This window comes from Rhamphochromis longiceps, linkage group LG19, assembly GCF_057381845.1.
Source record: "Rhamphochromis longiceps isolate RC_006_pf linkage group LG19, R_longiceps_female_GT1.1, whole genome shotgun sequence".
Classification (NCBI taxonomy): Eukaryota; Metazoa; Chordata; class Actinopteri; order Cichliformes; family Cichlidae; genus Rhamphochromis; species Rhamphochromis longiceps.
Window position 1 is genome coordinate 29,125,096 of NC_140575.1, and position 20,112 is coordinate 29,145,207.

At 41.3% G+C, this 20,112-nt stretch overlaps 3 protein-coding genes across 3 annotated transcripts; 1 reads left to right on the plus strand and 2 right to left on the minus strand.

Annotated features, from left to right (window-relative positions):
- Window positions 1-1,205: 1,205 nt before the first annotated feature.
- On the plus strand, window positions 1,206-6,338 carry lrr1 (leucine rich repeat protein 1). Its single transcript, XM_085391923.1, has 5 exons — window positions 1,206-1,747; window positions 3,139-3,237; window positions 4,435-4,687; window positions 4,901-5,375; window positions 5,476-6,338. Exons 1-5 carry the CDS (start codon window positions 1,565-1,567, stop codon window positions 5,729-5,731), a joined length of 1,266 nt encoding a protein of 421 aa, XP_085248049.1. The 5' UTR covers window positions 1,206-1,564; the 3' UTR covers window positions 5,732-6,338.
- On the minus strand, window positions 6,331-8,913 carry dnaaf2 (dynein axonemal assembly factor 2). Its single transcript, XM_085391922.1, has 2 exons — window positions 6,936-8,913; window positions 6,331-6,845 (listed from the first exon to the last, which is right to left on the minus strand). Exons 1-2 carry the CDS (start codon window positions 8,694-8,696, stop codon window positions 6,465-6,467), a joined length of 2,142 nt encoding a protein of 713 aa, XP_085248048.1. The 5' UTR covers window positions 8,697-8,913; the 3' UTR covers window positions 6,331-6,464.
- A 2,508-nt stretch (window positions 8,914-11,421) lies between these two features.
- Window positions 11,422-15,230, minus strand: LOC146647009 (Krueppel-like factor 11). Its single transcript, XM_085392024.1, has 4 exons — window positions 15,047-15,230; window positions 13,951-14,253; window positions 12,647-13,586; window positions 11,422-12,201 (listed from the first exon to the last, which is right to left on the minus strand). Exons 1-4 carry the CDS (start codon window positions 15,059-15,061, stop codon window positions 11,900-11,902), a joined length of 1,560 nt encoding a protein of 519 aa, XP_085248150.1. The 5' UTR covers window positions 15,062-15,230; the 3' UTR covers window positions 11,422-11,899.
- Between the last annotated feature and the right edge of the window lie 4,882 nt (window positions 15,231-20,112).

The window sequence follows — 20,112 nt, forward strand, 5'->3', positions numbered from 1 at the left end:
TCAATCCTTTTATCTCATTCAACTCATGCAACTTATTGTAACAATTGGTGGATTCCCCCCCCCCCCCCCCCAAAAAAAAAAGAAAATGTTTAAATAGTGACATTCTTATTATCGAATGAACAATTTTTTTCTTTCATCTGCCTACTACAAAGCACCGTTGGTAATACTCCGTTTTCCACTTATTTTCAGAGGAGATTTTCTATTTTGAAGATTGTTACACATCAATATTATTCAATTAATATTAACCAGATTAATGTTTATAAACAAATTTACAATTTTAATGTAAAACCATTCTAAATTTGCACACTACAAATTGTAGTTTGAAAAACACAAGGCCACTTAATATTTTATTTCATTTTATTTTATGTCAGGCATTTACATAATTTGCAAAAAGTCATTAGTAGGCTATATAAAATAACCTATATGTGTTATAGAGAGATCTTTGTTAAAATTATTATCATCTGAGAGGCTGATATTAGTTATTTGCCGATATATCTGTATCAGTATTTATAAGGGCCAAATAAATATGTTATTAGTATTGATGTTGCATAGTTTGTCCACTAGTGGCCACTCACACAACTGGAGGAAGGAACACATAAGCTGAAGTAACCAGTGATTTGTTGTGACAATAAAACCATTTTTAAATTCATTTTTATATTATCTTATTGAGGACTCATGAGTAATCTGTTTATGTTTAGTGTGTCTAAACACTGGCGGATCGCTTTTTAAAATCCCGAAAATATCAGCTAGTCTTAAAGATCCTGTACCAGTCAGGCGCTAGAAATTATAGGAATTTTGCGTTATACTTTGGCCGGAGTAATACAATAAATAAATATGGGCATTAATACCAAATCTGTAAAAATAATAAGTATTCATATCAAAGTATAAAATATTTGTAAAACCCAAGTAAAACTAAACATTTTCAAACAATAAAAACTACAAACTCCCAAACAAAAAGTCAAAACAAAATAAAAACTAGTAAGATAATATAAAAGTATAATAACTCATATTGGAAGATTAGAAAAAACTTTGGATGGCCTTAATTTTTACTTTTATATTCTGATCATAGGGTAGGAATTTGTTGTACAAAACACTAAAAAAATAAGAATTAAAGCACTTCTTAAGTCAAACTGGAGTACCTAATGAAGTGGTCGGTATGTGTATATGTTTATCGCGGGCTTGGTCTCGCGCCTCCCTGACGTCACTTCCCTATACACGCGAGGTTTGTGCTAACGGCAGCTAACAAACCAACTGACAGCCGAGAACGTTCAATGAGCTCTGTAGCTTAGTCAAATTAATGCGAGGAAAACCCAAGTGACTATCCCCGCGGTAGATGCCGGCTCATTTTTTCGTCAGCGGTTTAAATGCAGCTGCGGCTCTGTGAAAAAGGCTGGTCTGTTGTTGACATCCATAACGAGCACGGATGTGTCGCCAGCCTAACCACAAACGCTTCGAGCTAGCCTAACTTTCTCACGGAAGTTTTCCACCTGGTATGCTTTTCAAGCATTTGCTCACTGTGACGCGGCGTTAGGCCGGACTTAAGTCTGTTACTTAAGAGATTGCGATGAAGCTCCAGTGTGATGTCGAGGTGGTGAATCGGATGCTGCCGACGTTTGGGATGAAAAGTCGAGGCAAAGGGACGAGAGCAGTGCTCTCTATTGGAAAGCATTTGGACAAGACGACTCAGCGCAGCAACATCTACTTGATGATCTGCACAGCCAAAGACAGAGCCGGATCAAAGTACAAGGTATTTTACTCCTTACTTTAAAAGCTATTGTACAGCAAGTACTATCTGTTCAGTCTGGAGCTAATGTTTATCTCTGGGTGTGGTGCGTCTGTTTTTATTTGGTCCCTAAAGTAAGCAAATTACAAGATGATTAAAGCTAATTATTTTATTTAATTTACTCAATTTTTCAAAGTACATTTTAAGACCAGAAACGTGTAATTTAGTTCTTCTGGCGTCTGTTTGTTATGTCATGGATGGCATGAGAAGTGAAGTGACGCTATCCCATCATGCCTTGCTTTTCAGACACTCAGGGGGAAAAAGTAAATAAATATATAATGAAACCCAACGGCACGGCTCTAAAAAGTTAATAACTTACTAAATCGTGAAAACTATCAGTTGATCCGGCGACTCAGCATTGTTTAGAATATTTAATAAAGTAAAATATACTTGAAATGTTACGGTGTTGTGCCAAAAAGTGATCGCTGATGTTTATGTGTTTTTAAAATCTAATATCTTTCCTTAAGTTGATGAGTAGACTATAGTCAACTGGATTTAGTAAGGGGGTATATATAAAATAGAGAAATTACCTGTTTTGCTGCTCTCTTTATGACTCTGTTCTGTATTATAGTGGCCACCTACGATATCTTTATAGAACTAGTATGTTATATTTGTTACAATTTCTGCTCTCCTCTTGTTTAGACCTGTTTTGGTAAAAGGCATTTTTAATGTCAGTGACACTTTTTACCTGGATAAATGAAAGATATAGAAAAGCCACTTTGCCAAAAACATATGACATAATTTTTTGACTCAAAGTGTATTTATATCATTAATGAGAGATATGTTTTAGATGTGTTTGACAGATTACACCCTAACAAGTCATTTAAGACAGTTTTAATACCAGAAAACCACTGCCTGTGCTGTTTATTGGTCAGTGAGAACACACAGACCTTTTCTTTTCATTTTCAAGCTCCAGCAGCTAATATATTAATCATTTAGTTTATTGATCTATGACCAGTTTTCATAGTGAGTTAAAGATTGGATCATTTTTCAAATAGAAATTCACTAGTTCCTGTGCACACACACTAAATGATATTTAAGAAAAAGAAAAAAAAATCCCAAATTTACCTAAAGAACAAACATCAGGAAAATCTCACTGGAAAGTACTGCTGGAGTTAATCAGATCTGCCTTTTAAAATATTCATTATTTTTCCAATAGTGACCTAAACTGGAAACCCTCGTCATATTGTTTTCATTTTGTCAGCCTCTGATGTAAACGTTTGCAGCTGTTGTCACCTAGCTGTTGAATGTTGAAATTCAGTATTCCAGTCTTAACTTGCTTGATGCACCACCGCCCTGAAGTTGTGTAATGTTTTTTCCCACCGCTGAAATTTGACCATTTATTTCTCTTCTAGCTAAAAGGCAACATAGAGAAGTTCTTCACTTGGTTTGTGGAGGAAGGCAAGGCCACTGTGAGATTAAAGGAACCTGCTGTTGACATTTGCTTGAGCAAGGTATGACATAGAGCACACCGTGACTGCAGTCTTAGTAAGGAGTATACAACTGAAGACCCTGAATTAAATTAGAAGATGTATGTACATTACAAGAGTGAAACAAATTGTTTTGCATTAACTAACTGTCCAATTCCACTGTTACATGGTTGTTTATTGAGCTTTTAGTCAGCTAGTTAATAAAAGTTTGACTGTAACATGTAATTTTTACATTGTTTTTACATTTCTCACACCAGAGTGATGTATTTTATGAGGATGTTTAAACTGTAATATTAGAAAAATACACAAAACCTGCTTCAGCCGCCTAAGCAGTCTTGTTTGAGTCTGTGTAATAGGAAAACTCAGAGGACAGAAGACACTTTGTTTGATTAACAGGCTGTTGTTGGATGTGCCTGGAATAGTCTTAGCCTTATTCTTTTAGTTGGTGTTCAGATTTCTGAGAACACTGAAGAATGAATATAAACACAGAATTCAAGCCAGCAAGTAGGCTTAGCTTACTTCCCTGTCATAGGATCATGTCACTGTATTAAAGCCCCCTCCCCGCTCACTAAGTACCTTGCTAAGAGTCTAATTTTGCATTGTAGTGCTGGCCCTTGGAATGGTTGTTCTCTTTGTCTGTCCTGGAAAAAGAACTTTATGTTCTCTGACTCATTTGTCAACCACAGACACACACACACACACACACACACATACACACGTCAGTTTCAACCCCAGTTCATGCCATAGCAGAGAGCTTAGATGACTTATTGTTTGTTTTTCTTATGTTGCACAGCCCTCCGAGGTGTTTAACGCGTCACACTCTTAGAAAGCACACAGCTTCTCACAGGCTTTTAAATTGAGCAGGTAAACATGGAGAAATGTGTAAACCAAACCTCGGTTAACCTGCTTGGCCACAGTTTTGTAAACATTCTACTTCTCCTACAGTAAATGGATTAAATTACCTGTCAGTGCACTGTACAGGTGCACAAACCTGTCTCCAACTCCTCTATTTTCTATCCAACCAACAATCTCTCACTCCCAGCTGCATATAGTCCATCCTGTTCATTCAAAAGAAGTATGTCAGAGCATTCTAGGTCAGGGAATCTGGGTTAGATATTTCAGTGAATCTAGTCATGCACCACAGCGACCTTTGAGGAGCCGTGAAACTGCTGTTTCCTGTTAATCCACTGATCCAGAGTAACTGTATTTATCTATCTCTAGGCCGACTCCAACAGCTTGAAGAACTTTCTCTCGGCGGCTCGTCTGGCAGACAGAGGGAGTGACACGAGCAGCCTTCCTCTGTCCACACTGACTCCTGTTCGCGCCAGAGACGTAGAGCAGCCCAAGAAGAAGCTCGCTATCGTCTCCAAGAAGGATTACCCACTCACCTCCAACTTCCCTCACTCCCTGGAGCAGCTGCAGGTGTCGTACTGCAAACTGTCACGCGTGGACATGCGAATGCTTTCACTCAAAGGTAAATTGATAAATAAAATAAGTGAGTCAAGTTGGTTAAAGGTACCATGTCTCCTTGTCTATGCAAATCCAATAATAAATAGTTGGGTGTAGCTCCAAGTCACACATGGGGAAAAAGCCATTTCAAGACCCCAGACTCCTAAAAAGTGAAAATTTGTGTGTCAGAGTAGACTCTGCTCTCTAAGCTGAGGTGTTTCTGTTTGATTTTTTTCAGCTCTGCGCAAGCTAGACCTCAGTAACAACCATATCAAGAAACTTCCTGCCACCATCGGTGACCTCAGCTGTCTTTCCGAACTCATCCTTCACAATAACCACCTGGAAGCCTTCAGCGAGGCACTCTGTCTGTCCACCCTCCAGCGGACCCTCCAACACCTGGACCTCAGCCAGAATCGCTTACAGACGCTCCCTGCTCAGTTCTGCCAGCTCAGAGAACTCGTGAACCTTAAACTGGACGATAACGCACTCCTGTGTTTGCCGTTCCACATCGGCCGACTCTCGAAGCTGAGGTTCCTGTCCGCGGCACACAACCAGCTGACTGTACTGCCCGGTGACTTCCGCAAGCTGAGTCTAGAGAACCTGGACTTGTTCGGAAATCCATTCATCCAGCCCAACCCTCTGGACCACAAAATGCAGCTTACATTCCCACTTCCACTTCAGGAGTTGGCCTCCAGAGCCGTGGCCAATCTCAGGTTAGATTTACATGCTGCTCTGCATCCAGTTTAGACCTCACTGTGGTTCTCTAGCAAGTATAAAACTCATTAATCCTTTATTCTTTCTGTCACTTTACAGAATCCCATATGGACCTCACCTTATCCCTGCTCACTTGTGTCGGGACCTCAAAATAGCCAAGACCTGTGACTGCGGTTGCATCTGCATCAGTTTCTACATCAAGACTGCAGTGAGCATGAACCTCCACCAAGTCTCTCACACAGTTGTGCTGGTGGATGACATGGGAGGCACAGACGCACCGGTGGAGCAGCACTTCTGCTCGCTTTCCTGCTACTCCGAATTCTTAGACAACTCCCTCCAGAGAGGAACCAGATGAGGACGGAGACCTATTTGATCGAAAAACATTGCCGCCTAGAAACCTCTGTGCACGCGCATGTGTGCGCTGCAGTAGGTAGCATTGTGGGATACAGTCTAAGAGTACGTGAAGAGGAAGCTGCAGTGGTAAATGGCTTTGCCGTAGTTTCCTTATGCTGCCTTTGTGTGAAAAGACAATATTAAGTTTGTTGTGTTTTTAAAAAGAGCTTCAAGCTGTTTGTTATATGCTTACATTTATGTTCTGAGGCAGTTTCCGTTTATCAAAATGGGCTCTGAGACAAGCATGAATATGTTACCTCTTGCTCCATCTGAAACAGAGTGGCACTTACTGTACGTTATGATAGCAGGCAGCACAAAACCTTGTGCTGCTGGCAAGTCTCTTAACAGTATTTTTTTTTCCTTCCTTGTGTTTAAAGAGACTGCAGGTTCACCCACTGACCTACTTCCATCAGACAGGGGAATTACAAGATTAGATAAATTTGCTGAAAACAGTGCCTCAGGGTCAATGACTAACAACCAAAGGGAGGTGCTTTTTACTGTGCAAATGACCCACAATTTTTACATATGTGAAAGATTAAATAAAAGTATTCATTGTCATGTCTTAAGTACTTTATTCTGTTGGATCCAAATGATTTATTCCCCATTTTTGTCACAAGTTTGCATGAAATCAGCAAAAAAGGAACGTCAGGTTTTTAAAAATTACGAGCAATGTTTCTGCATCCTTCACAGCACCATCAGTCCAGCTCGTACATTAGAGTGTTTAGGAAGGTGAACCCAGCTGATGATGTATGATCACTGATTACTATCTCATTTCCATCCTTATCAATTTCCCTCAGTAATACAGGTGGAGGCTTGTTACGTTGTAAGACTGGTGAGATTTGCTCCGTCTGCAGGTCATCTTCATCCATTTCCTGCTTTGCTGAGCCTACAGTGACGTCTTCAGAGCAGAAGGTGACCCGCTGGCCCGATTCTCCTCCGCTTGATGTCTTCACGTTACGTGTTGGATGTGTATCCTTGGACTTCACAACCCTCTCAGAAGTGTCGCACTCATCCATAGCTGTTTTTCTGGCTTCGTCACTGGATGTCTGGTTCTGAAATGCTGCATCTTGTTCCATCTGGCACAAAATTGATGAAAGAAGAGGAGAGAAAAATCAGTAGTTTGTAGAAACTTGTACCAACAAACTGAATTTTACAATTGATCTCACCTGCGCCTTTCCTGCTACATTTGCTTTTTTCTTTTCAGTCTTCTCTTGGATATCTGAAGGTTTCATTTTGGATGCCTCCTCCAAACTAGAGGCCAGATTTACATCTTCCTCTCTTATTGCACCATGGGATTGTTCAGTGGAGATTAAAATGTGCTGATTTTCAATCACAAGGCCCTCATCATCAGCCACTGGGCCTCTTTTCAGGGCAAAAGCTTCACACAGAGTATCATCATCCTCTGCTGCTCTGTCGCATCCACCTTCACTTGACTTCTCATCTTCATTCTGATTACCTTGTTTTGCCCATTGCTTCTCCTCTTTTAATTTGTCCTCCTCCTGCGCTTTTCTGCCTTCGTGACCTTCAGTTACTGTTTCCTCCTCCACATGTTCCTGGCCCTTCTTCCATTTTGCCTCATCTGCACCGATCGCCTCTTCCCTAATTTGTTCTCCTTTCTCTTGAACTCCGTCTTCCTCTTTTTCACTATTTTCCCCCCCTTTCTCCTGCATGGGATTTTCAGTTTGTCTTTCTTCCTTTAATTCAGCCCCTTTCTGTAGCTCCTGCTCCCTCTTCTCCCCTTCCCTGTTTTTCTGTTTGTCTTCTTCTTCAACCTCACTTTTGTCCTCCTCGCTCTCATCACAACTTGCACTCTTATTGTTGGCCATTGCTGGCCCTTCAAATAAATCAGGAGGCAAATTATGAGGAAGAACAGGCAGGGTGACGATGAGCTGTCCTCTCTGTTTGTTGAACTTGGCCTCTCCTTTGTCTTCATCCACGGGGTAGGCTAAATGTAGTTCCAATCTGTAGGCTGGTTTCTTGGTCTCCAGCAGCAGTTGCTTCTCTTTTACTTCAAGGCTTGTGTCTTTGACAGATTTTAGAAGAGGCAAATCAACAGTCACCACAATCTCTTTGGGCCTGGGGCTTTGGGCTGAGTCTCTAGAGCATCTAAAGTCCTGGAGATCAATAAGTGATCGATACTTTACTGTATAGTTCGGCTTGGTTGGCTCTCTGGTTTTCAGTAAGCTTTGAGGTTTAGAATCAGTACTGTTTTTTGTTGTTCTTGGTGCCTCTGTGGGCTTTGATTGTGTGCTCGGTCTTTCTTCATCTGGGTATGGAAAGGCAAGGGGGTCTGGAGGGTCTGAAGACTCCTTGGCTTTGAATCCAGGTATGGCTTTTCTTATAACACAGGGCTGTGGGGTGCCTTTGTATTTTGTTTTCATTTCTCTCATGTTCTTTTTGTCCAGAGTCACTTTAAAAGTGCCCTGGATTCCCTGGATAGCTATACTGTCCACCATTTCCAGAAAGCTCTTGTTTTTGCTTGCCATGCGGGTAGTGTCAGGGTGGAAAACAACATCATAAATCATCATTTTGTTACCTTTAGGATCTGTGTCCTGCCTCCCAGGGTGCAGACTGTGAGGCAAGGACCAACACTGACCTCTGCGGCCATTCTCCGACACAACCCACTTAGATGAAGGCTTCCCAACTTTATCACTGGCGCAAATGTTGATGAAACATTTCTGCTTGCCGTCCACGCTGGTTTTGATGGCCCTAAACGGTTCCGGGTGGATAAACTCGACGGTGTTGCCTCGCTCCTGCTCCAGGATTTTGATCCCTTCTTCGTACATTTTCCTGTTCTCGGGGTCTGATATTTCTTGGGTGTAATCCCGGAGCATTTCCCGGAATTTCTCGTCTTTGAAAGCTTTCGTAAACCTGTCGACTTCATACGCTGTCAAGTTGAGCTCTTTGAGCTTCTCCCCGAGCTCCATGCTGACACTGGGAGAACAGAAGCGCTAAGCTGAACGTAGCTCGGAGGACAGAAAATGGCCTCAAATTTCCGTGACTTTTAATCTTTGGATAAAATAAAGAGGTGAAATTCAAAACACATTTATCACCTGGTCTTACTAATGTGAAAGATACGCGATATATTTTTCTTCTTTAGGTCCAATAATAGACGGTCCAGCGACAGTGTAGCGGAAGCAACAGTTGTGTTGATGTAACTATAGCAACGACAGGCCGGCGCAACCAAAAATACCGACTGATAGCCCCCCCCCCCCCCCCCCCTTTTTTTTTTTTTTACGGATTAAAGGTTAAAATCCAATAATAAACAATAATAAATGTCGTCATTTAACGAATGAATACCAAAAAAATGAAATATGAATGAGAATATGAGACACTTTTAAATCCCATATTTGGGAAATTATTTTGTTAGAGCAGGTGAAGTCATGATGAAATGTGCTAATAATATTAATATCATTATTATTTTATTATCTTTTTATTACTGTGTTACACAATGTGACAGCATGCGGTATCAAAGGCTCGCTATATCTGTCTTAATCAGTGTATTCAGTTTGTTGATGCCACAAGTTCCAACTATGGCAAAGTGCACTGCCTTCCCATCATTTTGCTTCACGTGTACATGTTGAAGGACCTCAGCTTCCTTAGGAAACTCAATGTGGACACTACTCTTCTTATAACAGCCTTTGTGCTGTTCTTTCAGTTCAGCCTGTTGTCAATGTAGACACCCTGGTACTCATCCAGTGTGCTGATGTCCTTGTGCTGAAATGTGCACCGTCTCTCTGATGTTATTTCCATTCAGAAGCTGATGATTCTTGCCAGACCACTCTATCCAACCAATGTGGAAGTATAAGAGTATTTCTGTACATGGCACGACTTGGAGTTGTACTGGAAGGCTCAGGTGTAGAAGGTGAACATGGATGGAGACAGCACACGCTCCCTGTAGAGTCCCCGTACTGCACATCACCAAATCAGACAGAGAAGGTAGTCAGAGATGGTAGATATGTTTTCTGATATTACTACCAATTCACTCCCAAATCTCTTAAACCCAGGTTTGTAACAAAATTGTGTGCAAGCGAGTGACTCTGAATAGGGTTCATAGGCACAGGGTGTTACCTAAAAACACACTGGAAGAGACTTCATCAAAGAAACACCAGATGGACTTTAGTATTAGAGCATTGCAGAAAACATTTCAAAGTTACATTAAAAAATTCCACTAAACTGCTGACCTTAAATGTGTAACAACGTAACGAAATTGCAAAATTTTATTTTAGGTTACAAAACAACATTTACGTGTGTCAAGGTTTGTCTTCCTATTCTCTTCTACAATGAAAAATTCCACAAACATGCCACTGCTACAGTTTTTTAAACAAATGTTTTCCTGACCTTTAATAGTTTAGTCTTTACTGTCATTTCAGAAAAATCTTAATTAACATTTTGATCATTTTTAAAATATGATCTGTTCGGAACTGTGATTAAGGAGACATTGTATAGTAGATACAATTGGTCCCAACAATAACTCCCAGTAATACCTAAAATCTCGTCATTAGAGCATGCCACCTAATCACAACCTATGAATTAAACAAACTCTATTAATTAAAGCTTTAAGCAAATAAATTTGAATAAAATGCATAGTACAAATAATCAATTAGCTACCCTTGAACTCTATACAGTATACTTTTTAATTTCTACTCATTATGTTATCATGTTAATGATGACATAATGGGTAGGCCGCTATTTGTGAAATATCCTTTTTTTTCTTCTTGTTTTCTTGTTTTTTGTTTTTATATTCCGGGCGTGTTTTTTCCATCGTTGCAAGCAATAACATTACACAGTCCCACCAGCAGGTGTCTCCGTAGACCACAGTTCAGGTGGAACTCAGCCAGTTAGTATATCGGTTAGTAAGGCAAATGGGCGGGTGTGCGAGCGAGAGAGGTGATTGGTCGCACCCCCAGCAGTTCCTGTTCCTCACTGTGTGATTGGAAGGGGTGAACTGTTACTAGGTATGGGACCACTGCTTATGAAACTGCGTGTGTGAGAGAGAGAAAGCGGCATCACAAAGAGACAGTACATCTTTATGATTCATAAAAAAATAAAGTTCTAACAGTTTCTCAGAACTTTGCACGAAAAAAGGTCAGGCATGTGACTTTATTCTAAACACCAGTCCACATATGCTAAATACACCAGGGACATTATAATGAACTTAGTAGAGTATTATGCAAGAGCTGTAACTCGTGCCCTCCTTGCTCCCATGTGACAGATCTGAATGTGCTCAAATATGCTTCTAATGAACTCCAATACAGAACAACCAACTTGCCTGTCTGTTCTGACTCATCTGGCTCTGTCTCTGAGCTAATGAACAGGACGCGATGTCCCCAGATGGATTTGCCAAAAGAGCTTTTATAACACCCAGAAAAAAATCATTCAACCAGCAGGAAGCTACCCACAGGCCAGTCAGCACATTTGAAAGAACATGAGTGCGCTTCAGTTGAGGGCGGTGGCGGTAGTGGGAGTCAGCATGACACACACACACACACACACACACACACACACACACACACAGGATGTGGGCAGGCACCACTTTTGTGTATTTGTGCGTGAGATGACTGGGAAAGATTGCTGACTTCATCTTGATCCCACACATGATTTTTTTCATTTTTAGAATATGGGAAAGGTCACAAGACTCACAATCACGACTCATTTACCCTTGTTTTTTATTACAAATATGTATTAAATAATATGAAAAGGTAGACAGGGAGATACAATCAAGGTATAATTATGGTACTGATGATTACTATTCATATGTACATTTCTTTTCACCCATCCCCCCCAAAATGTGACAAATTCATTTCATAGTACAACAAACAACACATTCACATACACGTACATGAATATCAACACAAACAAAGGAGAGGTGCAGAAGGTGAAATGTATAAGACAAAACTTCATACAAAGGCTTTGGCAAGAGTGCATACATATAATCACAATTATATAAACAAAGAATCTTTTAGAGAAAATATGTGTACAAATGAGCAGTAGAGCAGGAAGAGAGTCCAGTGCATGATTTCTTTTTCATTCCCATGATTCAAAAGAACAGCAGTCCCATGTGCTTGACTGCTTCCTGTGTGTCCCTCTGGTATCTTGGGAGTGGGTCGGGTGGCAGGTTGTTCATTGTTTAGTTTGAGCCAACAGGTACCAGCATGCTTAGCGCTGCAATGCCAGACGTCGAGGGAGGGATTTTTCCTGTGGCCATTTTGTTCAAACTCCTGACGTCAGCCTGCCAGGAGGGAATTTTCTTTGTGGTCATGTGGCGGCGGGCGTGTTTGGTCAGGTGATCGCTGCGCATGAACCGCCGGTCACACACGGGACACACAAACTTCTTCTCGCCAGTGTGCGTACGCCTGTGACGGGAGAGCTCGTCTGAGCGGGCGAACCTCTTATCACACCCGTCCCAGCTGCAGCTGAAGGGCTTCTCACCTAAGGGAGGACCAAGTGAAGAAAACAAGTGAGTCACATTGTAGTCATAAAAACTTGACACATAACTGAGCTTGGCTTACAATAAAACAATGAGCTCACTCTGAGCTATCCCTGCAAGGGCAGGGATAGCTCAGTAGGTAGAGTGGTGGCCCCATGATCGGAAGGTCGGGGGTTCGATTCCCCTGAACAGCTACCCTGAGGTACCCCTGAGCAAGGTACCGTCCCTACACACTGCTCCCCGGGCGCCCAATGGCTGCCCACTGCTTCACTGAGTGAATGGGTTAAATGCAGAGAGGGATTTTCCCCACGGGGACCAATAAAGTACACTACTTTCTTTCCCGACAAGAATAACAAGGTCGGAGAAGGAATGTTTTACAAACAGGATGCAACACTCATTTTCAGTCCACATTCTCACAAGCAACTCTGAAGGCAGTAAACCCCCCACCTGTGTGTGTTCGAAGATGAGCTTTGAGGTGTGAGCTCTTGAAGTATGTCTTCCTGCAGCCTGGGAAGTTGCAGACATAGTTCCTCCTGCGGGAAAAATCCATCTTTGTGGCTGTTGTGGTGCTGCTGGGTCCTGTTGACAAGTACACAGGGGCTGGGGCCAGAGGTAGTAGCTTGGTGTTGCCCAGGGTCATGACAGTCTGAGGGCAGTGGGTACCCTGAGAGACGGATGACTGAGGGAGGACCAGCATCACTGTGCCTTGGGGCACTGAGGAGCCCACAATCAGGGACTGCTGGACAGGGGGGTTGTTAGCTGAGGTGGGTTGGGGGAGGATGGGTGTGGCAGCAGCCCGAATGCCAGAATTGGATGTCTGAACCGCACTGGGGATGAAGGCTGAGATTATACCCGATTGGCTGCTGACAGGGAACATCTGGCAGATGATTTGAGGGCTTGCAACTGGAGGAGGGGACACAGTTGTGGGAACAGGGGGAGAGGGTGGGCTATTTTGCGGTTGGCTGTTGACAGGAGTTAGGGTGGGGACACTGTCCAAACAGGATTTGGGGGGACTGGGTGGCTGCTCTGTTTTTGAAGGTATGAGAGAAGCAGGAGGGGATGGAGGTGTGGTTATCTGCTCTGTGTTTGTGATGCACTGCTGCTCCTGCTGCTGGGAGACCATTGTAGTAGCTGTTACCATGTCCCTAGCTTTCTCTGGATTGGGGGCCACTGGAATGTGGTGCTGGCAGAGGGTTCTATCCGCAGTGTGGCGGATCACGCTTGTCGCCATTGCTTTGCAGGGCTGTGTGAGGGGGAGAGAGGGGGTCTTTTCAGCAACGGTTGCCAGGACAAGTTGCTGTGTGGATGCGACCAAGCCAGAACTTGACTGCGACGCGGTGCCTGATGATGTTTCAACAAAGCTGGGACTGTGGGGCGGGGTCATACACTGCAAAGAGACAGTCAGAGAGTTAAAAAGTGCATCTACTGTCTCTAGTTGCATAAGAACCTACATTTGCAGTGATAAGCATCACAGGTGGCAAGAAGATAAGACATAAGAATAACCATCATAATGAGCTATAAAACAGTGATTTTTATGACCCTGCCTCTGCAAGAAGAAACTCTGCCTGACAGTCAAACACCTAACTGTAACAAGGTTTTTCTTGTTGTAGCAATTGTCAGCTGCCCCAACCTCATATCATTAACACTTATGCATCACAAGGTCAAACCTTTCAGTCCTTTTAGTTCAAACTATGATGAAGAAATGCTGCAGTGGTGGTGCCCATATGTTGGTGCTATATGATATGTCTTACCAGGGAGGAGAAGGACACAAAGTCCTTTGGGGGGTCTGGAAGTTCTGATGGTGGGAGGGAGTCGCCGGAGTCTGAAGCTGGGGTTAGGGGTCTTGGTTTGCAGGTCTTTGGCTTTGGTTTTGGCTTTTTGCGGCTAAAGAAAAGATCTGTGCTCCAACAGCTCATGCACACCAGAGCCTCCGCTGCTTCCAGGTCAGTGTACTCCAGACCAGAGCAGTCGAAACCCAATCCACTAGAGTCAGAGTGCTCGCTGTCATGCCTCCTTCTCTTTACATTAACCTCACAGGCATCCATATTCTCAGTCTGGGGGGGTGGAGAAAATTAAATTACATTTCTGTGTTCAGGTCACTGACAACACACGTACAAACACACAAAGCTATTTTCCACGCCTATTCCACATTATGTTTATTCAGCTTTTCTCCGATCGCGCTTAGAAGGAGACATTTTTTTATTCTATGAACCCGAATGGAACAAAAAAAAAAAAATTCTATTTCCAGTTATCATCTGCTCAGTCACTCTTCCTGTACCTGAAGTTCCCGGGCCAAAAAGGAGAGGGTGCTGGTGACTACACCCCACCCCATGCACTGCCTCTGGCCCGAAGCCAGGACACCTCCCATGACCAAATATAGACCAAACAGTGACGTGCTGCCGAGATGAGCCATGTGAAATCCCCATAAAGCGGGTTTGCATCAGGAAGTAGGCTTGTCACGTTCCAACTTTTATTATATATTTTTCACAGTAAACAAAGCATATTAGTAATTCTCCACAGAAATACACCCGGACTAAAAAAAAATTGACAGCGACAGAGTTGCGCGTGTCGTTGCGTGATATTTTTTTATTTTTCTTATTTTATTTAAGGTTGAATAAAATGCTAAAAATAGTGTTCATGTTAAATATGTTTTTTGTGGCACTATTGCAAAGTTAATTAGACAAAAAATTATAATAAATATACTTTTTTAAAAATGTCGAATTAAGCTTTTCATTTATGTAAGTGCTGAAATGTCAAAGTAAACAAGTGGACGTTAAAAGAATTGAAGTGAAAACAAACAAAAATGTTGCGTAAAGCTAAAGTGACAGTTTAATAAAATTGCCTTACCTCGAGTGAGTCCATTTCGTTGAATTTTCGCGATGGCACTGAGGAATAAAATATTTTGATATCGCGTTTTTGTTTCTGAAGCCAGTTTAGAACAAAGAGACGGCGGTTGCCAGAGCTGCTGCCTGTTCCGATAGGGTTGAGGTCGTCTTTTCTCTGACTGGCTCCCTTTTCTCTCAGCTGTGTGTGTAAAACGTGGGGGGTGAAAAGGAGGAGGGGGAAGGGGAAAAAAAAAAGAATAACAAAACTCACAACACGCAAAGGCGGGTGGCAACACTCCACCAATCACGAGCGTGCGTGTGAAGAGCTTCAGCCAATGGGAGAGCAAAAAGCGCGTGAACAGTGTGTGCTCGCTGGACGGTTGGAGGAAACAGGGTGCGTGGTCGTTGGTGGGCGTGGTCACAGGAGTCAGCAGTGTCAGGGTAAACCCGATGAACTGCCATCCGCCAAACTAGGCGAAAGGTCGTTTCAGTGTATGCTGCATTCATGGGCTGTAGGAATAATCTCTCGGAAATCACACATAACATTAATTTGGAGCTTAAGCACAATGTATGTCCTGGAGAATGGTAAATCGGATTCATTTTAGTATATGTTAGAGTAATATATTATAAGACAAGAATGAAAAACAATGGCCAATAAATGTTCATAAGTGATGACTGGTGATTAAAAATTATTATTTTTATTAGATCTACCTTTCACAGTCTAAACATTTCATCAGACATTTTTAAATATTCAAATAATAGCCGCTATCTCTCTCTTCTTTTTGATATTAAATAAGAAATTGCAGTGAACCCTCTTATATGAAGTTTTAACTGTATTTTTTTCTGCTTTTTTGTGATGCTGTACGATATGTTTTTTAATAATCTAAAATAGAATGAATAATACAGCAAAAAGTCCACGTCTAGTTGATTATTTTTGAAAAGCATTTGCAATAGCTCATAAGCAAGCAAACATTTGAATTTGTAGTTAACTATCTAGAAAAACATTTCAGTAGGCATATTAAAAAAAAGCTTTAAAAAAGCACCGATTTAATTGTGCTTTATACTCAGCTGATTTGACTGAATTTATGGAAATGGGTCTATCTGAGAAAGGTAGCGAAGTCATTTTTACCAGCTTTTCCCACAATACCTTGAATGCAACACGACTGCCTGCCGAAACGCGGGGTTCTGTCTCCCGCGCTCGTGTGTTTTGTTTTGTTCTGCTGTTTTTCAAGGTGTTTATGTCGTTTTCTTGCAGCTGTTAAGCAATTGATTACGTATCAAATTCACGTTTTATAACACAATGATACTCAGCCAAGTTTCCTAAAGCTTGTTGTTGCGATCTTTAACTTTGTTGCCAGAAATAATGTATCACTCCCATGTTTCAGTTTTTCCCCCTCCACTGTAAACTAGGCCATCCAGGAAAACACACCAATTCACTGTCAGTCATGTTTTCCTGTTTTGTTTTTTTTGTCATAATCCTCGAGCCTTCTTTTGTCTTATTGGGTATTTTATTTTTATTGAACATCTTCATACATATGAAGACATGCTATGGCTTAAAATAATTCAAGTCTCCACAGGGCAGTACATGCTTATTTGTCCTGTATGTAGGGCAAAGGGCTTTCTGTGTTATGCATTGTGCTTCTGACTCTAAATATGTTCTGAAAGCTTTATGTAAGTGTGTGCTGCATGTTTTTCCTGTGTCCTATTGTCTGACCATTTGTATGAGCACATCTACATGTAAGAGAAACCAAACTGGTCCTGACCTACATGTGCTGTTAGTTACATCATCACCAACTGTATTTGGACAAAAGGGGGAAAAATGTGTCAGAACTTCTAACAAACTTCTGGAAACCACAATATGAAAAAAAGTAAAAAATCAGTGCTTTAAAAGCATTTTCTTGTTGTTGTTTTTATTTTTAGTATAATCACAAACTTTGAAGGGAATAGCAGGTCCACTGTGATTGTTATGATTACCATTGTATTTTATATTTTATTTCTAGTCATTGGTGCTTATACAATAAGAATCTGAACACAGTTTACCTAACTGTTAAGGTGCTGCTTGCTTGCAGCAGGGAGGGGAGTAGCAGGTGTGTCGGCTCAGCCTTGGCAGCGCATGGCTGCTAAGGAGGGCCTGGTCTCGGTATGACTCACATAAGCATGACCTCAGGGAGCATTGAGGGCTTTGGAGCTGCGGTAATGCAGTTTCATTGCCAGCTGTTAGAGAGAAGAGAGGGGAAGAGGGAGGAGCTGCTAAGAAAACCAGTTAGCATGCAGGCATGACAAGCAGCCGGGTCTTACGACAGCAGCCTGTTTGTGGGCCAGTTCACTTCATCTTACTTAAGGGAATCTGGAGGAAAGGTTATGCTGGCCCTATCTGGGCCTCTGCATGCACAACTCCCCTGTCCAACCCCCCCACCTCAGCAACTCCTGGACCGGAGTCAGGAAATGGGGGAGTTGCCCCAGTGAGGTTAAATATATCACCAGGGGCCACATTTCACTAAGAGCCTCTGAACTTTGACACCCATCCACAGAGAAGGGTTTCTTGTCTAAAAATGTAAAATATCATAAATATCACTCACATTAATCCAAATTTATTCATCTGTTTGCTAAAATATGAGGGTGTGCGCATTCATAACTTCACTATAAACAAACTTAGCACGATCTCAATTCATTTTTATGGACCTGAATTCAAAGTGAAGCCTGCAAATATGTGGCAAGATTGTTTACCTCCCAGTTAAAGAAGACATGCACAACCAGTTTGTAGTTCTTGCTGTCCTTTGCAGAGCTACATTGTTGTTTGCAGATCATTGTTGCAGCTCGAATGTTGCAACCCTTGGCAACACTTGCACGGTTTCCTGATAGTCACACACGCTAATGCTAATATTAAACCACTCAGAGTGCTTTGTGGGCTCAGCGAAACACTGTCCAGCAGTTGCTCCTTTTCACCATAACTACAAACTGGCATCTGGGTGAAAGGACACAATACATAACTACATGGCTGATAAGGAACATTTGCAGTATGTGTTGAAAATGATGAATTACACACTGACATAAAGACACTATTTTACTTTATTATATTTGAAGTTGAGATTTGCAAAGTTATGAGAAAAACGTGTATTGAAAAACAAAGCAAAAGACAGAATGGATGTTTCCTTTAGAAAAAATTATTAAAGTGTGTTTTTGTATATTTTAGAGTCGCTATTTAGTCCGTAAATGTATGTTTTTTTTTAGCTTAAATATTATTTTGAATGGGCCTTCCAATGGACTCTGACCTGTTTAGGGTGTACACCACCTTTTGCCCTATGACAGCTGGGGAAGGCTCCAGCCCCCCTGCCCCCACAACCCTGAACAGGATAAGCGGCTAAGAAGCAGCTGTATAGTGCTTAACAGATACATTAGACCACACGTCATAAAAACAAGAAAACAAATATTTTAGAAATCTGTCAAAAATATATTTAAAAATAAATCCTACTGAATTCATTGAACAAAATTCAGGTTTTTGTACACAGATTTGAGCAACTGTACATTTTTGAGAAGTGAGAAATGAATCATGTAGAACATTCAACCACTAAAACATTTTGTTTCTGTTCAGGAATGCAAGTAAATACATTTAATTTGGCATTTTAATTAAAAAAGCCAAATCATTATTTTTTCTGCTTTTTTGTAAAGCAATACATTTGAAAGCTCATGGATAACAACAATTATTATATTTTTAGTATTAAATATATCATTTCAATTGAAGAGGTCTAATAAATTGTTCTAATAATTTTTACAATGACCAGTTATTGTGTCAATTACTGGCACAATTACTAGTTCTAAAGGAACTTCACTGAAAGAATCCTTTGAGTGTGCATGAATGTAAAAAACAAAAACAAAACAAAGCAAAAGCACTGAAATACGACTGAACTCTTCATCTTAATAATCACAGTTGGTATGCAATCGCTCTCAACTTTATTGGAAAAAGAGGAAAAACCAATTTTATTTCCTGCTCCTGATGAAATTTTTTGGTGTTTATTTCCAGCCACAGATGACCTGTAGTAGTCTGCAGTGAAGGATGTTTTATGTACCTCACACCATGTGACTCCTCCCCCTCTCCTCCTACACATAAGAGTGGAGCAACAACAGGGAGTTCTCATCCAGCAGCCGACTCCTGATTGGTCAGAATGGGATTCTGAAGACAATCTGTTGCTATGAGAGACTGACTTGTGTGCTGCAAGCTTGCTGTCTGTTGTCCTGGCAACATGAGGAACAGGAGGCAGGTTTGAGGGCTCCCTGGAGGAGCTTTCCTAGAGGAGACGATCTAATGATGTGGGCTCCATGTTGTTATTAAATATTACACTTTGAATTTTGTTCTGTGCGGCTGTCGGGCCACTTGGTTCTCTGTGCTGCTCTATTCATCATCCCCACTTTCTAACACCTACATTAGTTACATTACAAACTATTTCTGTGCTCCATTGTAAGTCTGAAAACAGCTCAGGTCTACTCAGTGTGTGCTCTGTTGAACCTCACTATCCTATGTGCTCTCTGTGTTTTTAAGATATGGACTCCAGCCAATTGTCTTTCTAATTCTGGGCATTCGATGAAACTCAGGGGCATTAAAAGAAATACAGCATCAAAAAAGAATTAATAAAAAACAACTAGCACATTTTCAGGCTCATGAGCAACCCCAAGACCTGGCTATGAGGGCACCACAAGTTACAACAAATACAACACATAACAATATAACAAGTAAAAAACAAACACAATATTCCATACAGACAAGTGAACATAAATAAGTGAATAATGTGCGATAAAAGTGTGCGGCAATCGCACTGACCAAAAAGGCTATTCTCTCACTCCTTTAAAATGGACTTAAACTCCCCCATTGTAACCATTTCTGAGATTTGTATGCTGTTGTGATAGCGTAGGCTATATTGGTTGTGGCTTTTACACAAAGAAACACACAGATAAGAAGGAACCAGCCAAAGCAAAGATTTATAGATAAAAGCCAACCAATGGGAAATTCTGCGGATATGAAGAGATGGCCAGTGATGTACACAATTTCCACAGGCAATAATAAACCGTAAAGAACAAAAGAACAGTATCACA

Coding starts and splice junctions, on each gene's coding strand:
- lrr1 (XM_085391923.1), top strand. CDS start 1,565: ATGAAGCTCCAGTGTGATGTCGAGGTGGTGAATCGGATGCTGCCGACG. Junction 1,748..3,138: donor GAGCCGGATCAAAGTACAAG/GTATTTTACTCC, acceptor TTTCTCTTCTAG/CTAAAAGGCAACATAGAGAA. Junction 5,376..5,475: donor AGAGCCGTGGCCAATCTCAG/GTTAGATTTACA, acceptor GTCACTTTACAG/AATCCCATATGGACCTCACC.
- LOC146647009 (XM_085392024.1), bottom strand. Junction 13,587..13,950: donor TTGTGTCCTTCTCCTCCCTG/GTAAGACATATC, acceptor GTCTCTTTGCAG/TGTATGACCCCGCCCCACAG. Junction 12,202..12,646: donor TCATCTTCGAACACACACAG/GTGGGGGGTTTA, acceptor GTCCTCCCTTAG/GTGAGAAGCCCTTCAGCTGC.
- dnaaf2 (XM_085391922.1), bottom strand. CDS start 8,696: ATGGAGCTCGGGGAGAAGCTCAAAGAGCTCAACTTGACAGCGTATGAA. Junction 6,846..6,935: donor ATGTAGCAGGAAAGGCGCAG/GTGAGATCAATT, acceptor ATTTTGTGCCAG/ATGGAACAAGATGCAGCATT.